Source organism: Calypte anna, chromosome 5A (genome assembly GCF_003957555.1).
Source record: "Calypte anna isolate BGI_N300 chromosome 5A, bCalAnn1_v1.p, whole genome shotgun sequence".
NCBI classification, from domain to species: Eukaryota; Metazoa; Chordata; class Aves; order Apodiformes; family Trochilidae; genus Calypte; species Calypte anna.
The window spans coordinates 41393517-41407990 of NC_044251.1; the positions used below are offsets into that span (position 1 = coordinate 41393517).

The 14474-nt window shown below is 53.8% G+C and overlaps 1 protein-coding gene across 2 annotated transcripts in view; it reads left to right on the top strand.

Annotated features, from left to right (window-relative positions):
• Window positions 1–55: 55 nt before the first annotated feature.
• Window positions 56–14474, top strand: part of NIN (ninein) — a 62218-nt gene continuing 47799 nt past the window's right edge. Inside the window, exons 1-3 of one of the 2 annotated variants that reach the window (XM_030451723.1) lie at window positions 56–70; window positions 5819–6019; window positions 13382–13463. In XM_030451723.1, coding sequence (XP_030307583.1) covers window positions 5840–6019; window positions 13382–13463 — 262 coding nt within the window. In that variant the 5' untranslated portion in view covers window positions 56–70; window positions 5819–5839. Of the gene's footprint in view, window positions 71–5815; window positions 6020–13381; window positions 13464–14474 lie in introns of those variants that run through there. The other variant, XM_030451724.1, reaches the window with a different exon arrangement.

The following is a 14474-nucleotide window of genomic DNA, read 5'->3' on the forward strand; positions in this document are numbered from 1 at the left end:
CCGCCCCTTCCCGGCGCGGTTGAGCCCGCGTGTGCGCGGCCGGGCGGCGGGAAGGGGCGCAGGCGGCCAGGTGGGTGCGTGGGGAATGGGAGAGGATCCTTGGGGGGCCAAGGAAAGGTGTGTTTTAGGGGGGGGGGAATGCCTCCTGGGGTGCGAGATTGGGGTTTTTTTTAGGGGTGGGTGGGCGCGGAGGGGTGTCGGGGGACACCCTCGCAAAAGCCACCGCGGTCCCAGCAGTGACCTTGGCGCTGGTGGCCCTGGTCCAGCAGGGGGGGAGTGGGACAGGGTGCTGCCTGCATCCCCGTCCCGCATCCCCGTCCCGCATCCCCGTTCCCCAAAACTCTTGGGGTGGGAGCGGGTGCTGGAGCAGCCCTGCCCGAGCTGAGCTGAGCTGAGGAAAGCAGCGAGCTGTGGCTGGAGGAATTAAGAACAGCAGTTGTTTTGTCATTGGCGAAGCTTGGCTGTCACCAAGGCGGCAGACGGCATCTGCTGTCTGGTGGCAAACCCTGGGCCCGTCACCTCTGGTGGATCCGGGGTAAAGATGAGCCTGAAGCCGAGAAAACCCAAATTTGCAGCCCGGGAGGGTCAAACATTGGAGCTGGGCTTAAGTGGGTGTCAGTTTGGGTGGGTGAGTGGGTGGCTTTATCCTGCCCATCTCCTTCCTTTGCTCACCAAAATAAGGCTGGGGGCTCCCATCGCGGTGTTATCACCGTGGCTCAGCACAAGCCGGCTTTATCGGAGCCAGGCAGGGCTGAGCTCCACGGGAATTACTGTATCCCTCATTTCCCGCTTTGTTTACTTCTGAAATAATCAGCTTTGTGCCTCTAACCCTTGGGTTTTATCACACTCGGGGGCTCCCGAGTTCTCTCCTTGCAAACTCCAGCCCCGGCTTTGCAAAATAAAAACAGATGGGCGCTTTGTTTTTTCCTTTATTGAGGGGAAGGATGCTTATTGAAAGACCCCATTACGATGCAAATACCGAGGGGGGGGGGAGGGCGGTGTGAATATTCCAAAACCCTGCTCGGGGTTTTGAAGCTCTTTACATAAATTTATTGTGGCTTTAATACTCCGGCGCTGCTTCGCTGAGCTGGAGTGGAGCTTGGTTAACAGGATCCCTTTTTTTTGTGTGTGGGGGTTTGGTTTGGTTTGTTGTTTTTTTTTCCTGCCAACTTTTGGAGGGTTTGGCCGTGGTTGGAGGGAGCACATTGAGGTGCAAAACAGCCAACACCGGGCTGCACAAATTATGTCCCTGCTCAATGGGGAGGAGGGACTGCCAGCTGTAAAGCTGACTTTGGTGGTGACCCTTGAAGATCCAGGCGTGCTGTCAAGTGATTTACTGATATTTGGGTGCTTCATTGTCCTTTTGGGCTTTGCCCCCCCACTTTGGTTTCTTGACATGACCCTTTGTGGAGAGGCTGCTCCCCATGAGGGGCTGGGGTGGGTTTGAGCTCAGAAAGTGCCCTGACACAGGCAACAGCAATGTTGGGGGTTTGAGGGTGTCCACAGTGACTTAGCCACAGCTGTGATGGATGAGATGGTTCATTAGGGGAAGGAGATAATGAGTTGGAGGAGAAAACCCCAGCTCAGGCTTTCCAGCAAGAGGAGCTGATGGGGTTGGTTTTGGTGGCCTCTGAGCATCTCGTCATAAACCCTGCCATTAAAAAACTTGGCTTCTGGTGGGTTTTGGCCAGATGGGTTTGCACGGTACCAGTTGTCCCACACATAAAGACAAGTTGCTTTTAACCTGCCCACCACCCATGGCCTTGCTGGTCAGTGTGGGGTGGGTGCTGGTGAGTGGTTATGTCAGGGTGCAGGTTTTGGATGGAGGTGGCCACTCCATGCCCCTCTGCTGGGTGCTAATTGCCAGGCTCTCGTTTGAGTCGAGGCAATCAAGAGGAGCAGTAAAAGCAGCCTTTGCCTTGCTGTCCCTTGAAGCAGAGGACTTGCTGGAGGTGACTGCTGGCCTCTGGGGAGGTGGGAAGCAAGGTAGCCCAAAGCCCTGGAGATGGGTGGTTGGTGAGGCAGCCCATGGGCTAAGAGCATCCCTGAAACCTTCCTGTTGTGCCATGGTGCAGCAGTAAACCTGCTGTTTGCATTAATGCTGTTTTGCACTACCAAAAAAAAAAAAAAAAAAGGTTTTGTGTTAATTGTCATGGTTTTTGTTAATTGTCATGGTTTTTTAACTTGATGGTGTTGTTGATGGACCAGGTCATCTGTGTCTTCATCAGTTGGAGGCTCAAGCTTAGAGGTTGATATTGATTCCAGGCACTTAATATGCCAAGCAGTAATTACCATTTAAGCCTATATTGTTGGAGTTAAATTTAGCTGAGAATTTAGTCCTATCAGGCCCCTACATTGTGCTCCATGAAGGTTATCTGGCTCTCAGGAGGGGGTGGATTTAAAGGCAGGAAAGAAAAGCCAGTTAAAACTTCCTCTTCTCATCATCTCCTTGAGCACTTTGCTTCCCCAGTCTTGTTGGAGGGAGGAGGGAAATGAAGAAGGTGATTCTGAGTCCAAGGGCTTCTTCTAAACCTGCTCTTTTCAAGCTGGTCATTTGGGGGGCACTTGGTGCAGAAGGGGCAGCTATAAATCTGAACAAAGTGATGCCCTCTGCAGGGAACAGCCCCTTTCCTCCTCCTCCTCCTTCTCCTCGCAGGGGACTGGGGAGCCCCCGCTTCAGCTGCTGCCCACCCCCCTATTATCCAGGCTGCCCCCCCCCTGCATCTCAGCTGCTGTCCCATCTGGAGGGGGAGATGAAAGGCTGGGGCTTAATTCGAGCTTTGTGTGCCTCTTCTCTTCCCTCCACCTCCCCTCTTCCCCTTTCTCTCCTGCCACTCTCCCATCCCCAGCAGGCAGCTCCGGGGAGCTGGGCAGGACAGGGCTCTGATGCCACTGACCTCATTATTCTGACTGCCGGGTGATGCCACCAAGGCAGCTCATCAGGTAGGAAGCTTGGGTAGGTTTCTTTTTCTTTATTTTTGTTTTTTTTTCCCCTACCAACACCCCCGCTTCCCCCCCCTCCCTTCCTCTGGATGCACTGCTGAATAATTCAGCCGGGAGTAGGCATCTTGGGTCACCTTGTGCAGCCGGCGCTGGCTTCCTAAGATGGAGGTTGTGCAGGATGTCTGTGGGATCTCCCTGCTGCCACCAGCTCCCCGGCCCTGACTGACTCCAGGTAGGGCAGGAGTGGTGGGATTGCCCCTTTTTTTCCTTTTATTTCGGATGCTTTTAATGCTACAAAGCAACAAACCCTCCCCCTGCCCTGGGCTGTGCTGGTGCGGAGTTGGGTGAGCTCTGGCTGTCCCTCGGCTCTTTGGGGACATGTGAGACTGACAGGGACACCCTGTCCTGGACAAAAACTCAGCCAGGCTGTGGGGCAGGGCTGTCCCCAGGTAGGGATGGTGCACCTGATGCTCCTCTCCTTTGGGCATTGTATTTTTCTTGCTGGTTTTATGGGCTCCCCAGTGTCTCCTGCCTCAGCCTGGGCTCATCCAGGGGAAGTTCTTGGGGCTGATGTGGCACCAAGAGAGGGGGGGACCCCAGTATTCTGGGTGCCTGGGGACATGTTGAGAGGTGGCATTTAGCTCTCTACCCTAACTGGGCAAACTGGTTCTGGTAGTGTGGGAGTGGGGTCGAGTGCTGGAGAGGTCTTAGGGGGATGAGGGGGTTGGGGCAGGAGGTGGCTGATCCTGAAGAGGTTCAGAAATGCCTGGGGAGCTCCATGGGTTGGAATCCCCTTTGGTGCAGGCTTGGCCCTGAGTTTTGGGGTGGATGGGGTGCAGGGTGGGCTCTAGCAAATCTGATACTTGCTGGTATTGAAACCCTGTGGGTGCTGGACCGTGGGTGCAGGTGGGATATAGGGTTGGTGGTGTCAGGGCCAGGCAACTGGTTTGCTGCCTGGCTTCTGCTTTGGGGACAGAACCTGAGTTCTTGGGTGCTGAGTCCTCTTCTGCACCCACGGTTGAATGGAAATGTCTCACTCCTCCCTGCAGCACTTGGGTGCTTTGCTGAAGCATCTTGGGGGTATGGGTGTTGAAACACCAAGGGTAGAGTGCTGTGGGGATGGGGAGGGGATGTGGCTGATCTCTCTGAGGTCTGGCCATGCTCCTGTCCTTGCCCAGGTCATGCAGAAGGAAGGACACAGCCAGGCTGGGCTCTTTCTGTCCCCTGGACCCTGTGTGATGTTTGGCATCAGCCCCACATCCCTTGGTGCTGCTCTGCATTGGCAGCTGCTCCTGCATCCGGCAGAATCAAGGATGTGGCTGCCCTGGAGATTTCCCAGTTGTCCTGCCCCACGGGTGGACAGGGGCTTTTCCCAGTGCCCTCTGCCATGGGGTGCTTGGGTCAGCTGCTGGGAGGGCTCACAATGATCCTGGAAAACCAGAGGGATCCTCAAGGATGTGGTGGTGGGGAGGGGGTGTGAAATGGGGCTGCACATCCCAGCTGGGACAGCTCTGCTTGTTCTGGGATGTCCTTGAGCTGTGCTGGTGACACAGGTGGCCCCAGGAACCTGCAATGCCAAGGAGGGAGGTGGCTGCTGACCATGGATACTGAGGGTGTTTGGGTAGGAGCATCCTTTGGGAAGTGGGCTGGGACAACCTCCAGGGGTGTGGGCAAAGCCAAGTTCACCTGGAGACCTGGTTGGAGTTTGGGTGGTGGTCTGAGGCTGGCCAAGCATCCTGGGGTTGTGCCTTTTGGGGTCCCAGATCCCTGCAGTGCCCATCGTGGGGGCCCCTGGTGGTGACAGCTGCAGTGCCCATCGTATCCCCTGGGGTGGCCATGAACCCCAAGGCTGTGTCACTTTGTGGTTTCCTGCTGTCCTGAGCTGTGGAAAGCCCAGTGGCCAAGCTGGGAAAATGGATTCCAGCCCAGTCCTTCCTTTGGACAGGGATTTCCCTCTTAAAAATGGTTCTGGGGGCTGTAATGCTCTGGGTGGTGATGAGATGGAAGATGAGAAAGCATTGGCTTGGAGGGGGGAGGATGAAGCCCTTGGGCAAATGGTGGAGAACCCACTTGGGCTTTGTTTGCTGGTGCAGAACCAGCTGTGTTTCAGCCTCTCCATGCTAGGGTCAACTCTGCTCCAGGGTTGGGTTTGCTCCCTCCAAAAACCCTTCAGATAGGGTTTGACCTGAAGTATCTCAAGGAGAGCTTTGTGCCAGGGTGGTGGAGGGTAGCAGAGATGCTGATGGCATTTGGGGGCTCCCTGCACCCAGGCTGGGGTGAAAAGGAGCATGGTTGGCACAGGGATGTTTGTTGTGTCCCTGGAGAGGGGTGGTGCACTGTGCCTGAAGTGTTTTGGGGTGAGAGGGAGAGGCATTGGTTGGGACCTTCTGCCCTCCCCAGTGTAGGTGGGAGCCCCATACTTTGCTCCCTGCCTCCCGTGAGCTGGTGCTGCTGGGATGGGTGTTTATCTTCTGGTTAAGGCTGCAAAAGCATCCACCTGCAACACTCGAGGGAATGATTTCCCCTGAGGCACCTCAGCTGAGCCCAATGAGTGGTGACAGTGTGAGATGACAGGGACATGCCACCTGGGGCTGCCCTGGCCTCTCAGGCTGTCCCCACTCTGAGGATTTGGCTCCAGAGGCTTTTTTTTTTTTTTCCTCCCACCTTGGTCTTTTTGCTGTGCAACTTCTGACTTCACACCAGAGGGATGGGGGATGGCTGGAGGAGTTGGTGGAGCACCCAGCTTCACCTCAGGGAAATAAAACCACCCAGCCAAAGAGCTGGTGGGCTGTCCCAGCTCTAAACCCTTGGGGTTGTCCCCTTTGCATGTCATGCTGTGCCAGTTGGTGCTCACCAGCCTGTCCCCCCTCCCCAGGTTTTCGTGGCAGGCTATGGGATGGATGAAGCTGAGCAGGACCAGTATGAAGCGCGCCTCAAGGAGCTCTTTGACAGCTTTGACACCACAGGCACGGGGTCCCTGGGGCAGGAGGAGCTCACTGACCTCTGCCACATGCTGCACTTGGAGGAGATGGCCCCAGCACTCCAGCAAACCCTGCTCCAAGGCAACCTAGGCAGGGTAAGGCTGGGGCAATGGTGGGAGGTGTTGGGGGGGGTCTGGGCCATGGGCAGATGCTCTTGGGTGTGTGGGAAGGTGATGGAAAGAAGCTGAATGTCTTTGTTTTCATAGGAGCCCAGACTGGTTTGGGTTGGAGGAGACCTTAAAGCTCCTCCATTGCCACCTCCTGCCATGGTCAGGGACACCTCCCACCAGCCCAGGTTGCTCCAAGCCCCATCCAACCTGGGCTGAGACACTGCCAGGGATGGGGCAGCCACAGCTTCTCTGGGAAACCTGGCACAGGGGCTCAGCACCCTCACAACAAACTATTTCTTCCTCACATCTCCTCTCCATCTCCCCTCTTCCATCTGGAAACCCTTCCCCCTCATCCCATCCCTCCCTGCCCTTGTCCCCAGTCCCTCCCCAGCTTTCCTGGAGCCCCTTCAGGCACTGGAAGGTGCTCTAAGGTCTCCCCATTGCAGCCTTCTCTTCTCCAGCCTCAACACCCCCAACTCTCTCAGCCTGGCTCCAGAGCAGAGCTGCTCCAGCCCTCCCAGCATCTTCATCTTTGTGAATCTCCAGCACCCCTGAGGCTCTGGAACTGCAGGACCTGCAAACTTTGTTCCTCTGGGGTGGCCTCAGAGCAGCAGCAGGGAAGGGAGCTGCCTGCTGGGGTCTCCTCTCACTGGAGGCAGCCTGAAGCTCACAGAAACCATCATCCATGCTGGGTTTGTTGTTGCATAGACCCAGGGTGTGTTTTCCCAATCTCCAAGGTCACATCTGGTGCCAGGTTCCTGCTGTCCTTGCTCTGGTGCTTGGCCAAGCCTGCTCTGGCTGATGCAGCATCAGTCACTGCTGCTGCTGGCCTGGGACACCTCCTTGGACCAGCCCAGCAGTGCTTAGGGTGCCATGGGGACCTAAAGCCATGCTGGAGTCTGTGATTAAGCATGGCTGAAGCTGTAGTTAAGCTGATGGGGCCACGTGCAGTCATGCACATTCCTCTGAGGTGGGGACAATTGCCCAACAGCAGCAGAGCCACCTTTGTCCACCTTACCTGGTGCAGGTGTTGGCTGAGGTCAGCACAGACCCACCTAGGACAGGGGATGGGGACAAATGGCTCCTTTCTTCTGCAGTGTCCCACCAGAGCTGGGGTTGGGGAGCACACCCCATGCTTCCCCAAGCCATTCCTCAGTGGTGGTTGTACCTTTTGAGAGTTAAATCCCAGGGGAACTTTGTGTTCAGCCTGGATGTCCTTGTGCTCCTGCCTTGCCTCAGGTTGCACCAGATCCTTCCCTCACCATCACCCCCATCACTGCTCAGCGGACTCAGAAGGTGCTGAGCAGGCAGGGTCCTCCAGAGCCACCAGCTAAGCAGCCAACCCCACTCCAATTTCCCACCCAACTGCAGCTTTCCTGCAACCAAATCATCCCTTGAACAAACAAAACCTCTTCCTCACCTCCCCTGGGGGCCGTAGCTCCTCCAGCAGATCCAGATGGATGTTTCTGACCTTCTTTTCCTGACCTTTGGAGCTGCAGTGTGGGGTTTGAGCACTGCTTGGCCATCTCCAGCATCCACCCCTGGGATGCTGTTGCTGGGCTTGGATGCTCAGGGGGTGGTGAAAAAGGAGCAGCAGCACCCAAGCCATGGTGGGCACTGCTGGGCAGGGCTGGAGCAGCAGAGCTCATCCTGGAGCTTGCTCAGAGGGAGGGAAAAGCAAAATTCAGGGCAATAAATGCTCAGCCCAGTGGCTTCTGCTAAAGCATCCCCAGCACGGGGGCAGTCAGGAGCTCCATCCCTGCCAGGAATCCCCAGGGGCATTTTTATTTATTTGGAGAATTCTTTTTTTTGAAGCTTTTTTTTTTTTTTTTTTTTTTTCTGGGGGGGCATTTTTATTTGGGGCATTTTTGGACCATTTTATTTGGGCCACTTTTATTTATTTGGATCATTCTTTTTTTGGAGCATTTTTATTTATTTGGAGCCTTTTTATTTGGAGTTGTGGTTTGTTTTTTTTTTTTTACCATTTTATTTGGACCACTTATGATTTGGCCTTTTTTTCTTTTAATAATTTCATTTATATGGGGCATTTTTATTCATTGCATTTTTTGGACCATTTTATTTGGACCACTTTTATTTATTTGGACCATCTATATTTATTTGAAGCTTCTTTTTTCTTTTACCAATTTTATTTATTTGGGGCATTTTTATTCGGAGCCTTTTTAATCTATTTGCAGCATTTCTATTTATTCAGACCATTTTTATTTATTAGGACCATTTTTACCCAGACATTTTTTAGGGTCACTTCTCCCTCCCAACCTGCAGCTCCATCCTTCAGAACAACCTTTGTCTCCTTGCTGCCTCCCCTGTGTTTCTCTGCTCCTCCCTGGAGCAGCCCCCATAGTCCTTGTCTGAGTGTGAGGCTGATTTAACAGCTTCCAAATCCTCTGGGTTTCCTGAGGAACGTGTCAGGAGGGTGGCAGCAAACACTTTGCTCCCCCAGCACAGAGCTCCTTGCACCTGCCCTGCTGCCTCCTTGCTGCAGATGGTCCCTCTGGGTGGTGGGAGCAGCTTTTGTTTGCCCACACTTCCAGGAGATGGTTTTATGGGAGGGTAAAGAGGAGGAGGAGAAAGGGGGGGGGGGAAATGGTTTTGTCTGCTGAAGGGCAGAGCCACGTGCTGGCTTTTGTGCAGAGCTTTGCTCCAGGGATGGATGGGGATTGATGGGGATGCTGGGATGGAGCAGGAGCTGAGCTGGTGGCCTGCTGGGGGGGGGGGGCTGCACAGGATGCATTCCCTCCCCATCCTCTGGGAGATGTTTTGGGGATTAATTGGCATGTGGAGGTGATGCAGTGCCAGGGATTTATAGAACTGGAGAATCAGAATGGTTTGGGTTGGGAGGGACCTTAAAGCTCCTCCATTGCCACCCCCCTGCCATGGTCAGGGACACCTCCCACCAGCCCAGGTTGCTCCAAGCCCCATCCAACCTGGGCTGAGACACTGCCAGGGATGGGGCAGCCACAGCTTCTCTGGGAAACCTGGCACAGGGGCTCAGCACCCTCACACCAAACTATTTCTTCCTCACATCTCATCTCTCTTCCATCTGGAAACCCTTCCCCCTCATCCCATCCCTCCCTGCCCTTGTCCCCAGTCCCTCCCCAGCTTTCCTGGAGCCCCTTCAGGCACTGGAAGGTGCTCTAAGGTCTCCCCATTGCAGCCTTCTCTTCTCCAGCCTCAACACCCCCAACTCTCTCAGCCTGGCTCCAGAGCAGAGCTGCTCCAGCCCTCCCAGCAGCTCCAGGGCCTCCTCTGGACTCCAGGCCCCTGTCCAAAGCACCACTCTTGCAAGACTCAAAAGGTTTCATGGACTCACGGTTTCCCAGACTGGTTTGGGTTGGGAGGGACCTTAAAGATCACCCAATCCCTGTTCCCTGCCATGGTCAGGGACACCTCCCACCAGCCCAGGTTGCTCCAAGCCCCATCCAACCTGGGCTGAGACACTGCCAGGGATGGGGCAGCCACAGCTTCTCTGGGAAACCTGGGGCAGTGGATTCCTTGGGAGTCGTTTTCCTTGGTCCCCCTTGGCTGTGGGGCCAAGAGGATGGGTGCAGGCATGGCCTCCCTGGGGCAGTTTAATTTACCATCTCAGGGACCTTGTGTGCTGTGATGGGGGCTGGGGTTTTATCTTTTGCAGGGATGGGGATGAGTTGTGCATCTCCAGCCTCTGCCTGAGGACTGTCCTTGGCTGCTGTCCTGGAGCAGGAATGGGGAGTTCAGGTTTCACCCTGTGCTGGTGCATCAGCAGTCCTGAAACAAGGACACCAGGGTGTGGGGTTTCACCCAGCAGGTCCCTTTGGGGCTTTACCTGGTTACCTGGTGTAAATATCCTCCCCTGGGATGCTGCTCCCCTTAATGCAGGGTGGCTTCTCATGTGCCAGGCAGGAGACTTGGTTGCAAGGTTGCCCTGTGTCCTCCCCACCTGGCACTTTGGGGCATGATTTAGGGGTTAAGAGGGTGTAGGACTGATGGTTGGAGTCAAAGATCTTGAAGCTCCTTTCCAACCATGAGGATTCTGTGATCTGGAACCTTCTGGCTGCTGCTGCTGGATGGAGTTTGTGAGCAGGGAGGGGGCTCTGGGAAAAGGTCCCTGCTCAGAGATCAAGGAGAGGGAACTGGGAGGAGATGCTGGTGGTGCTGGCTTGGCCCAGAGAGAGCAGGGCTGCAGACTCCTGCTTTGCATGGCAGGGGCAAGCAGTGAGATGCATGCACATGAACCTTCTCTTTCTAGTGCAAATAAGTCAGGGCTTCATAGGAAACTTGTTTTTAAGCAGACATCAAGATTTCTCAGAGGGGCTGGGGTTGCACAGCAGGTGGGTTGGTCCCTGGTGGCCATGGGGAAGCTGGGCTGGGCTTGCTCTGGCCCTGTGCTTGTTATGGGTTTTGTTTGCCTCTGATTTTGCTTGTCCTGGGGAAAATTCTCCTCTGGGCAGAGCCCTGCACAAGGTGGTGCTTCCAAAATCCCCCAAATTCATGTTCAACATGTTGAAAAGAGAGTTATCCTTTACATACCCAGACACTGTTTTGCTGCTCTGTGCTTCCTGCCCTGCATTTTGGAAACTTTTTGGGTTCTCTTGAGTGTGTGAGGCTGCTTGCCAGAAGTGGACAGGGCTCTGCTGCTGTGAGTCCTCTCCTCCCTGGGGCTGCCCAGGCCCATCCTTTAGCTGGGAATATTCTCTAAGCTAAAAGGAAAGGTTACTGCTTCACTTCCATCCCTGGAAAGGTCTTAGAGCACCTTCCAGTGCCTGAAGGGGCTCCAGGAAAGCTGGGAAGGGACTGGGGACAAGGGCAGGGAGGGATGGGATGAGGGGGAAGGGTTTCCAGATGGAAGAGAGATGAGATGTGAGGAGGAAATAGTTTGGTGTGAGGGTGCTGAGCCCCTGTGCCAGGTTTCCCAGAGAAGCTGTGGCTGCCCCATCCCTGGCAGTGTCTCAGCCCAGGTTGGATGGGGCTTGGAGCAACCTGGGCTGGTGGGAGGTGTCCCTGACCATGGCAGGGGGTGGCAATGGAGGAGCTTTTAAGTTCCCCCCTAACCCAAACCAGTCTGGGGTTCTGTGATGCTGTGTGAGGTGATGTGGGCATTGCCTGCTCCCTGTCTCCTGGGGATGCTCATCCCTCCTGCCTGCTCCCTGGGTGAGGTGGATGGAGAGAGTGAGGGGGTTGCTGGGGAGCAAAGGATTCCTTGCTTTAAGGAAGATGTCACAGCATCTGTGCCTCTGCTGTCCCTCAGCCTGGTCCTTGAGCACTGCTGGGATTTTAGCAGCTGCCTTTCTCTTGTGTACAGACATGCAGCACCCAAGGTCAAACATCCCCAGCAAACAGCTGCTGTTCCTCCTGCTCACCTGCTGTGAGGATGAGCCCAGAGGTTTTCCTCAGGAAAAACATCCCCCTTCCCCCAGCTGGGGCTACATTGGGTGCTGCCCCTCAGAAGGCCTTTTGGGACCCCAGCGTCCCCTCTCTGTGCTGCCCATTTGCATTTTCATCTGGCTGGGGGCAGGGGGGGTGGAGGTGGAGGAATGCCCACCCCCTGCCTCATCTTCCATGAGCTCCTTTGGATGTGGTGGTCATGGTAAAATTGCTCAGTGGCCTCTCAGCCATCTGTCCCTTGAGCAGCTGTGAGGGTGAGGGCTGAGCCCCCCCCTTCATCCCCCCTCCCCTTCCTCCCTCCTCTTCCTCATGCCTGCTGGGCAAAAGCAAGTTGTGAGGCTCCTGTGGCTGAGCTGGGGATGCTGTAGGGTTGCTCCCTGCACCTGCCCTGGGTGGTTTTACTCTGCCCTGTTTGCACAAGCAATGCATAAGTGGTTTTTTACATTTTTTTTTTAGTTTATTTTGTGGCTGCTGTGCCAGACCCATCCCAACTTGTCCCAGGGACAGGCTCTGTCTGTCCCTGTGGCTGTTGTCACTGTTCCTTTCCCAAGAAGATCCCAGGGGGGGTGGACCTGTTATTTGAACACCCTCATCTTTTATTCATCCTCATTTAATCTAAATGTCAAGTTTGTGGTTTTGTGTTTTGTTTTGGTTTTTTTTTAATCAGGCAAACTCTCCTATGTCTCTGTAAACTGTCCTTTTGAAGTACACCAGCCCTTGGAAATGAATGGCAGCAATTAGTATTCAGATGAAGGCATCCCTGACAAGTTTCTTTGCTTGAGCATGTTTCTAACTGTTTAATTACTCGGGGAACCTGTGTTTAAACCCACAGCAGTGATTTGTACAGCCTGAGCTGCCCAGCAGGGCTCTTCCTAGGGCTGAGCCTCCTCCCTTGCCCAGCTTCACTGTTGTCCCCAACCCACTAAAGGGCCATGTTGCTTTTTCTTTTTTTTTTTTTTTCTTTTGGCTAGCTTGACCCCAAAAATGAAGCTGGTAAACTTCAGAGCTGAACTTTGCTGCTTGTTCCTCCCTCAGAGGTGTTAAAACCCCTTCTGACTGCATCTCTCTGCTGGCAAGAGCCACCCCCGGGGGTTCTTTAAATATATAAAGCCTCCTGTTTGATGCTAAAAATTCTCTTTGGACTTATTTAGCCCCAAAAAAAAAAAAAAAAAAAAAGGAAATCAGCCAGCTCTGCCTTGCCACTGACCCATGTCAAATAGCTTCCCCAGCTGTCCCTGGGTTTCTGTCCCCTGTGGCTGGCATTGCTGACATTCCCCATGCAGCACGGCTGCAAAGGATGCTCCAGCCCCTTCCCAACTGTTGGTGTTGGTGAAGCTTTCCAGGAAGGCACAGATGGGGAAAAAAAAAAAAGGGAAAAAACAAACAAACAAACCAACAACCCCAGTGGTACCCATCATCCCTCTTTGTTTTTCCCATAGCTGAGCTCCAGACCTGGTATTTCCAGTCCAACCTTTGCAGAGCTGCAGGAATCAGGGCAGGGTTGCCCTGGATAGGCTGCACCTTGCTGCTCTCTACTTGGGAAAATGTTTTTTGGAGCTTGATTAGTGGAGCATTTCAGTGCTGGCCAGGGTTGGTGTCTCACCAGTAGGAGCCAGGTCATCTCAAGATGCTCCCTGCTCCTCTGCATTTGTTGGTGAAGGTTATTGGTGGAAAAACCTAACTAATGCCTTAAAGCAGTAGCCTTGGGTCACTCTGATGAAAATCATCTGTTTCATGAAGGCACTGGCTGGGTCTTCATGGTGCTTTTTGTCATTTCTCCAGGCCCCCAAATTGAACAAGCTGAGATTTATTCACATCCCTTGCTGAGGGGCTCAGTGGTGGTCTGAGAGATTTGGGTTGCTGCCCATCTTCCTGCAGGATTATTGGCCTGATATTTAAATATATTTAAATACCTGCACCAGCTGATTTCCTCCTGTCTTCCTTTTTTTTTTTTTTCCCCTGCAGGTCCATTTTGACCAATTTAAAGAAGCACTTATCCTCATCCTATCCAGAACCCTCTCAAATGAAGAGCACTTCCAAGAAACAGGTACCAGTTAAATTCTCTAAAACATAAAGAGGTTTCTCAAGAGAGAGAATTCTCTTGGCAAAGGAGGTTTGGGTGACTCTCACAGAGGATCTTAAAAGACAAAAATGCTTTTTAGTTGCTGAGAGAAACTCTTCTGCTTGGATGCTTAGACCTAAGGAGAAGGGAGAGTTCGGGTCTGTTGCAGAGCCTTGTACCAAAGCATTTTCTGAGCTATTAGATATTTATATCCCATTACCATGATCTAAATGCCCAGGGAGGCACGTGATGTCTGTGTGTAGACAGCTAACACCACTTCAGCTGCTCAAGATATCCCATGGCTCCTAAATGTGCTGAGCTCTCTCCATCTCTGGTGGCCAGGGATGCTTTAGGAGCTCTCCAGCTGCAGTGGATGCTTCCGGGCAGGCAACCAAATGATTGCTTTCATCTTTTTTTTTCTTTTCCTTTGCCCTCCCTTCCAATGCTTCAGGGCTTGCCAGGAGCCAGGCCCTGAGGTAGGTGGTGGCACCTGGGCACAGATGTCCCCAGCCTGGCCAGGAGGGTTGGAGCTGTGCCTCAGGGCTAAGCCAGTGGGGTCTGTCTCAGGGGACAGCACTCACCAAAAACCTCTGCTGGTTGGATGCTCCTGGGCTTGGGTGAGGGTTATGGAGGGGAAATTAAATCCTGCTGAGGCTGGGTTGCTGGAGACAGAGGTTCCTCTCCTGGCTCACACTGATTTTTGGGTTTGTGAAGTCTGTTTGTGGTTTCCTGGGTCTGAGCTGGGTCCTGTAGAAAGTTAATCCAAGGGGACTTTTTCTCCCAGTCTGCTCCAGAGGTGCTTCTGGACAAGATGAGTCCTCTGACAAACCAGGTTGGGGCTGGTCAGTGAAAGCAGCAGGTGCTGCAAGACCTTGCTGTCTGATTTTCTCCTTTATCCTTATTTTTTTTTTTTCTCCTTGTTTCCTCCTTTCTCCTGGATGGGGCTTGGAGCAACCTGGTCTGCTGGGAGGTGTCCCTGCCTGTGGCAGGGGGGGG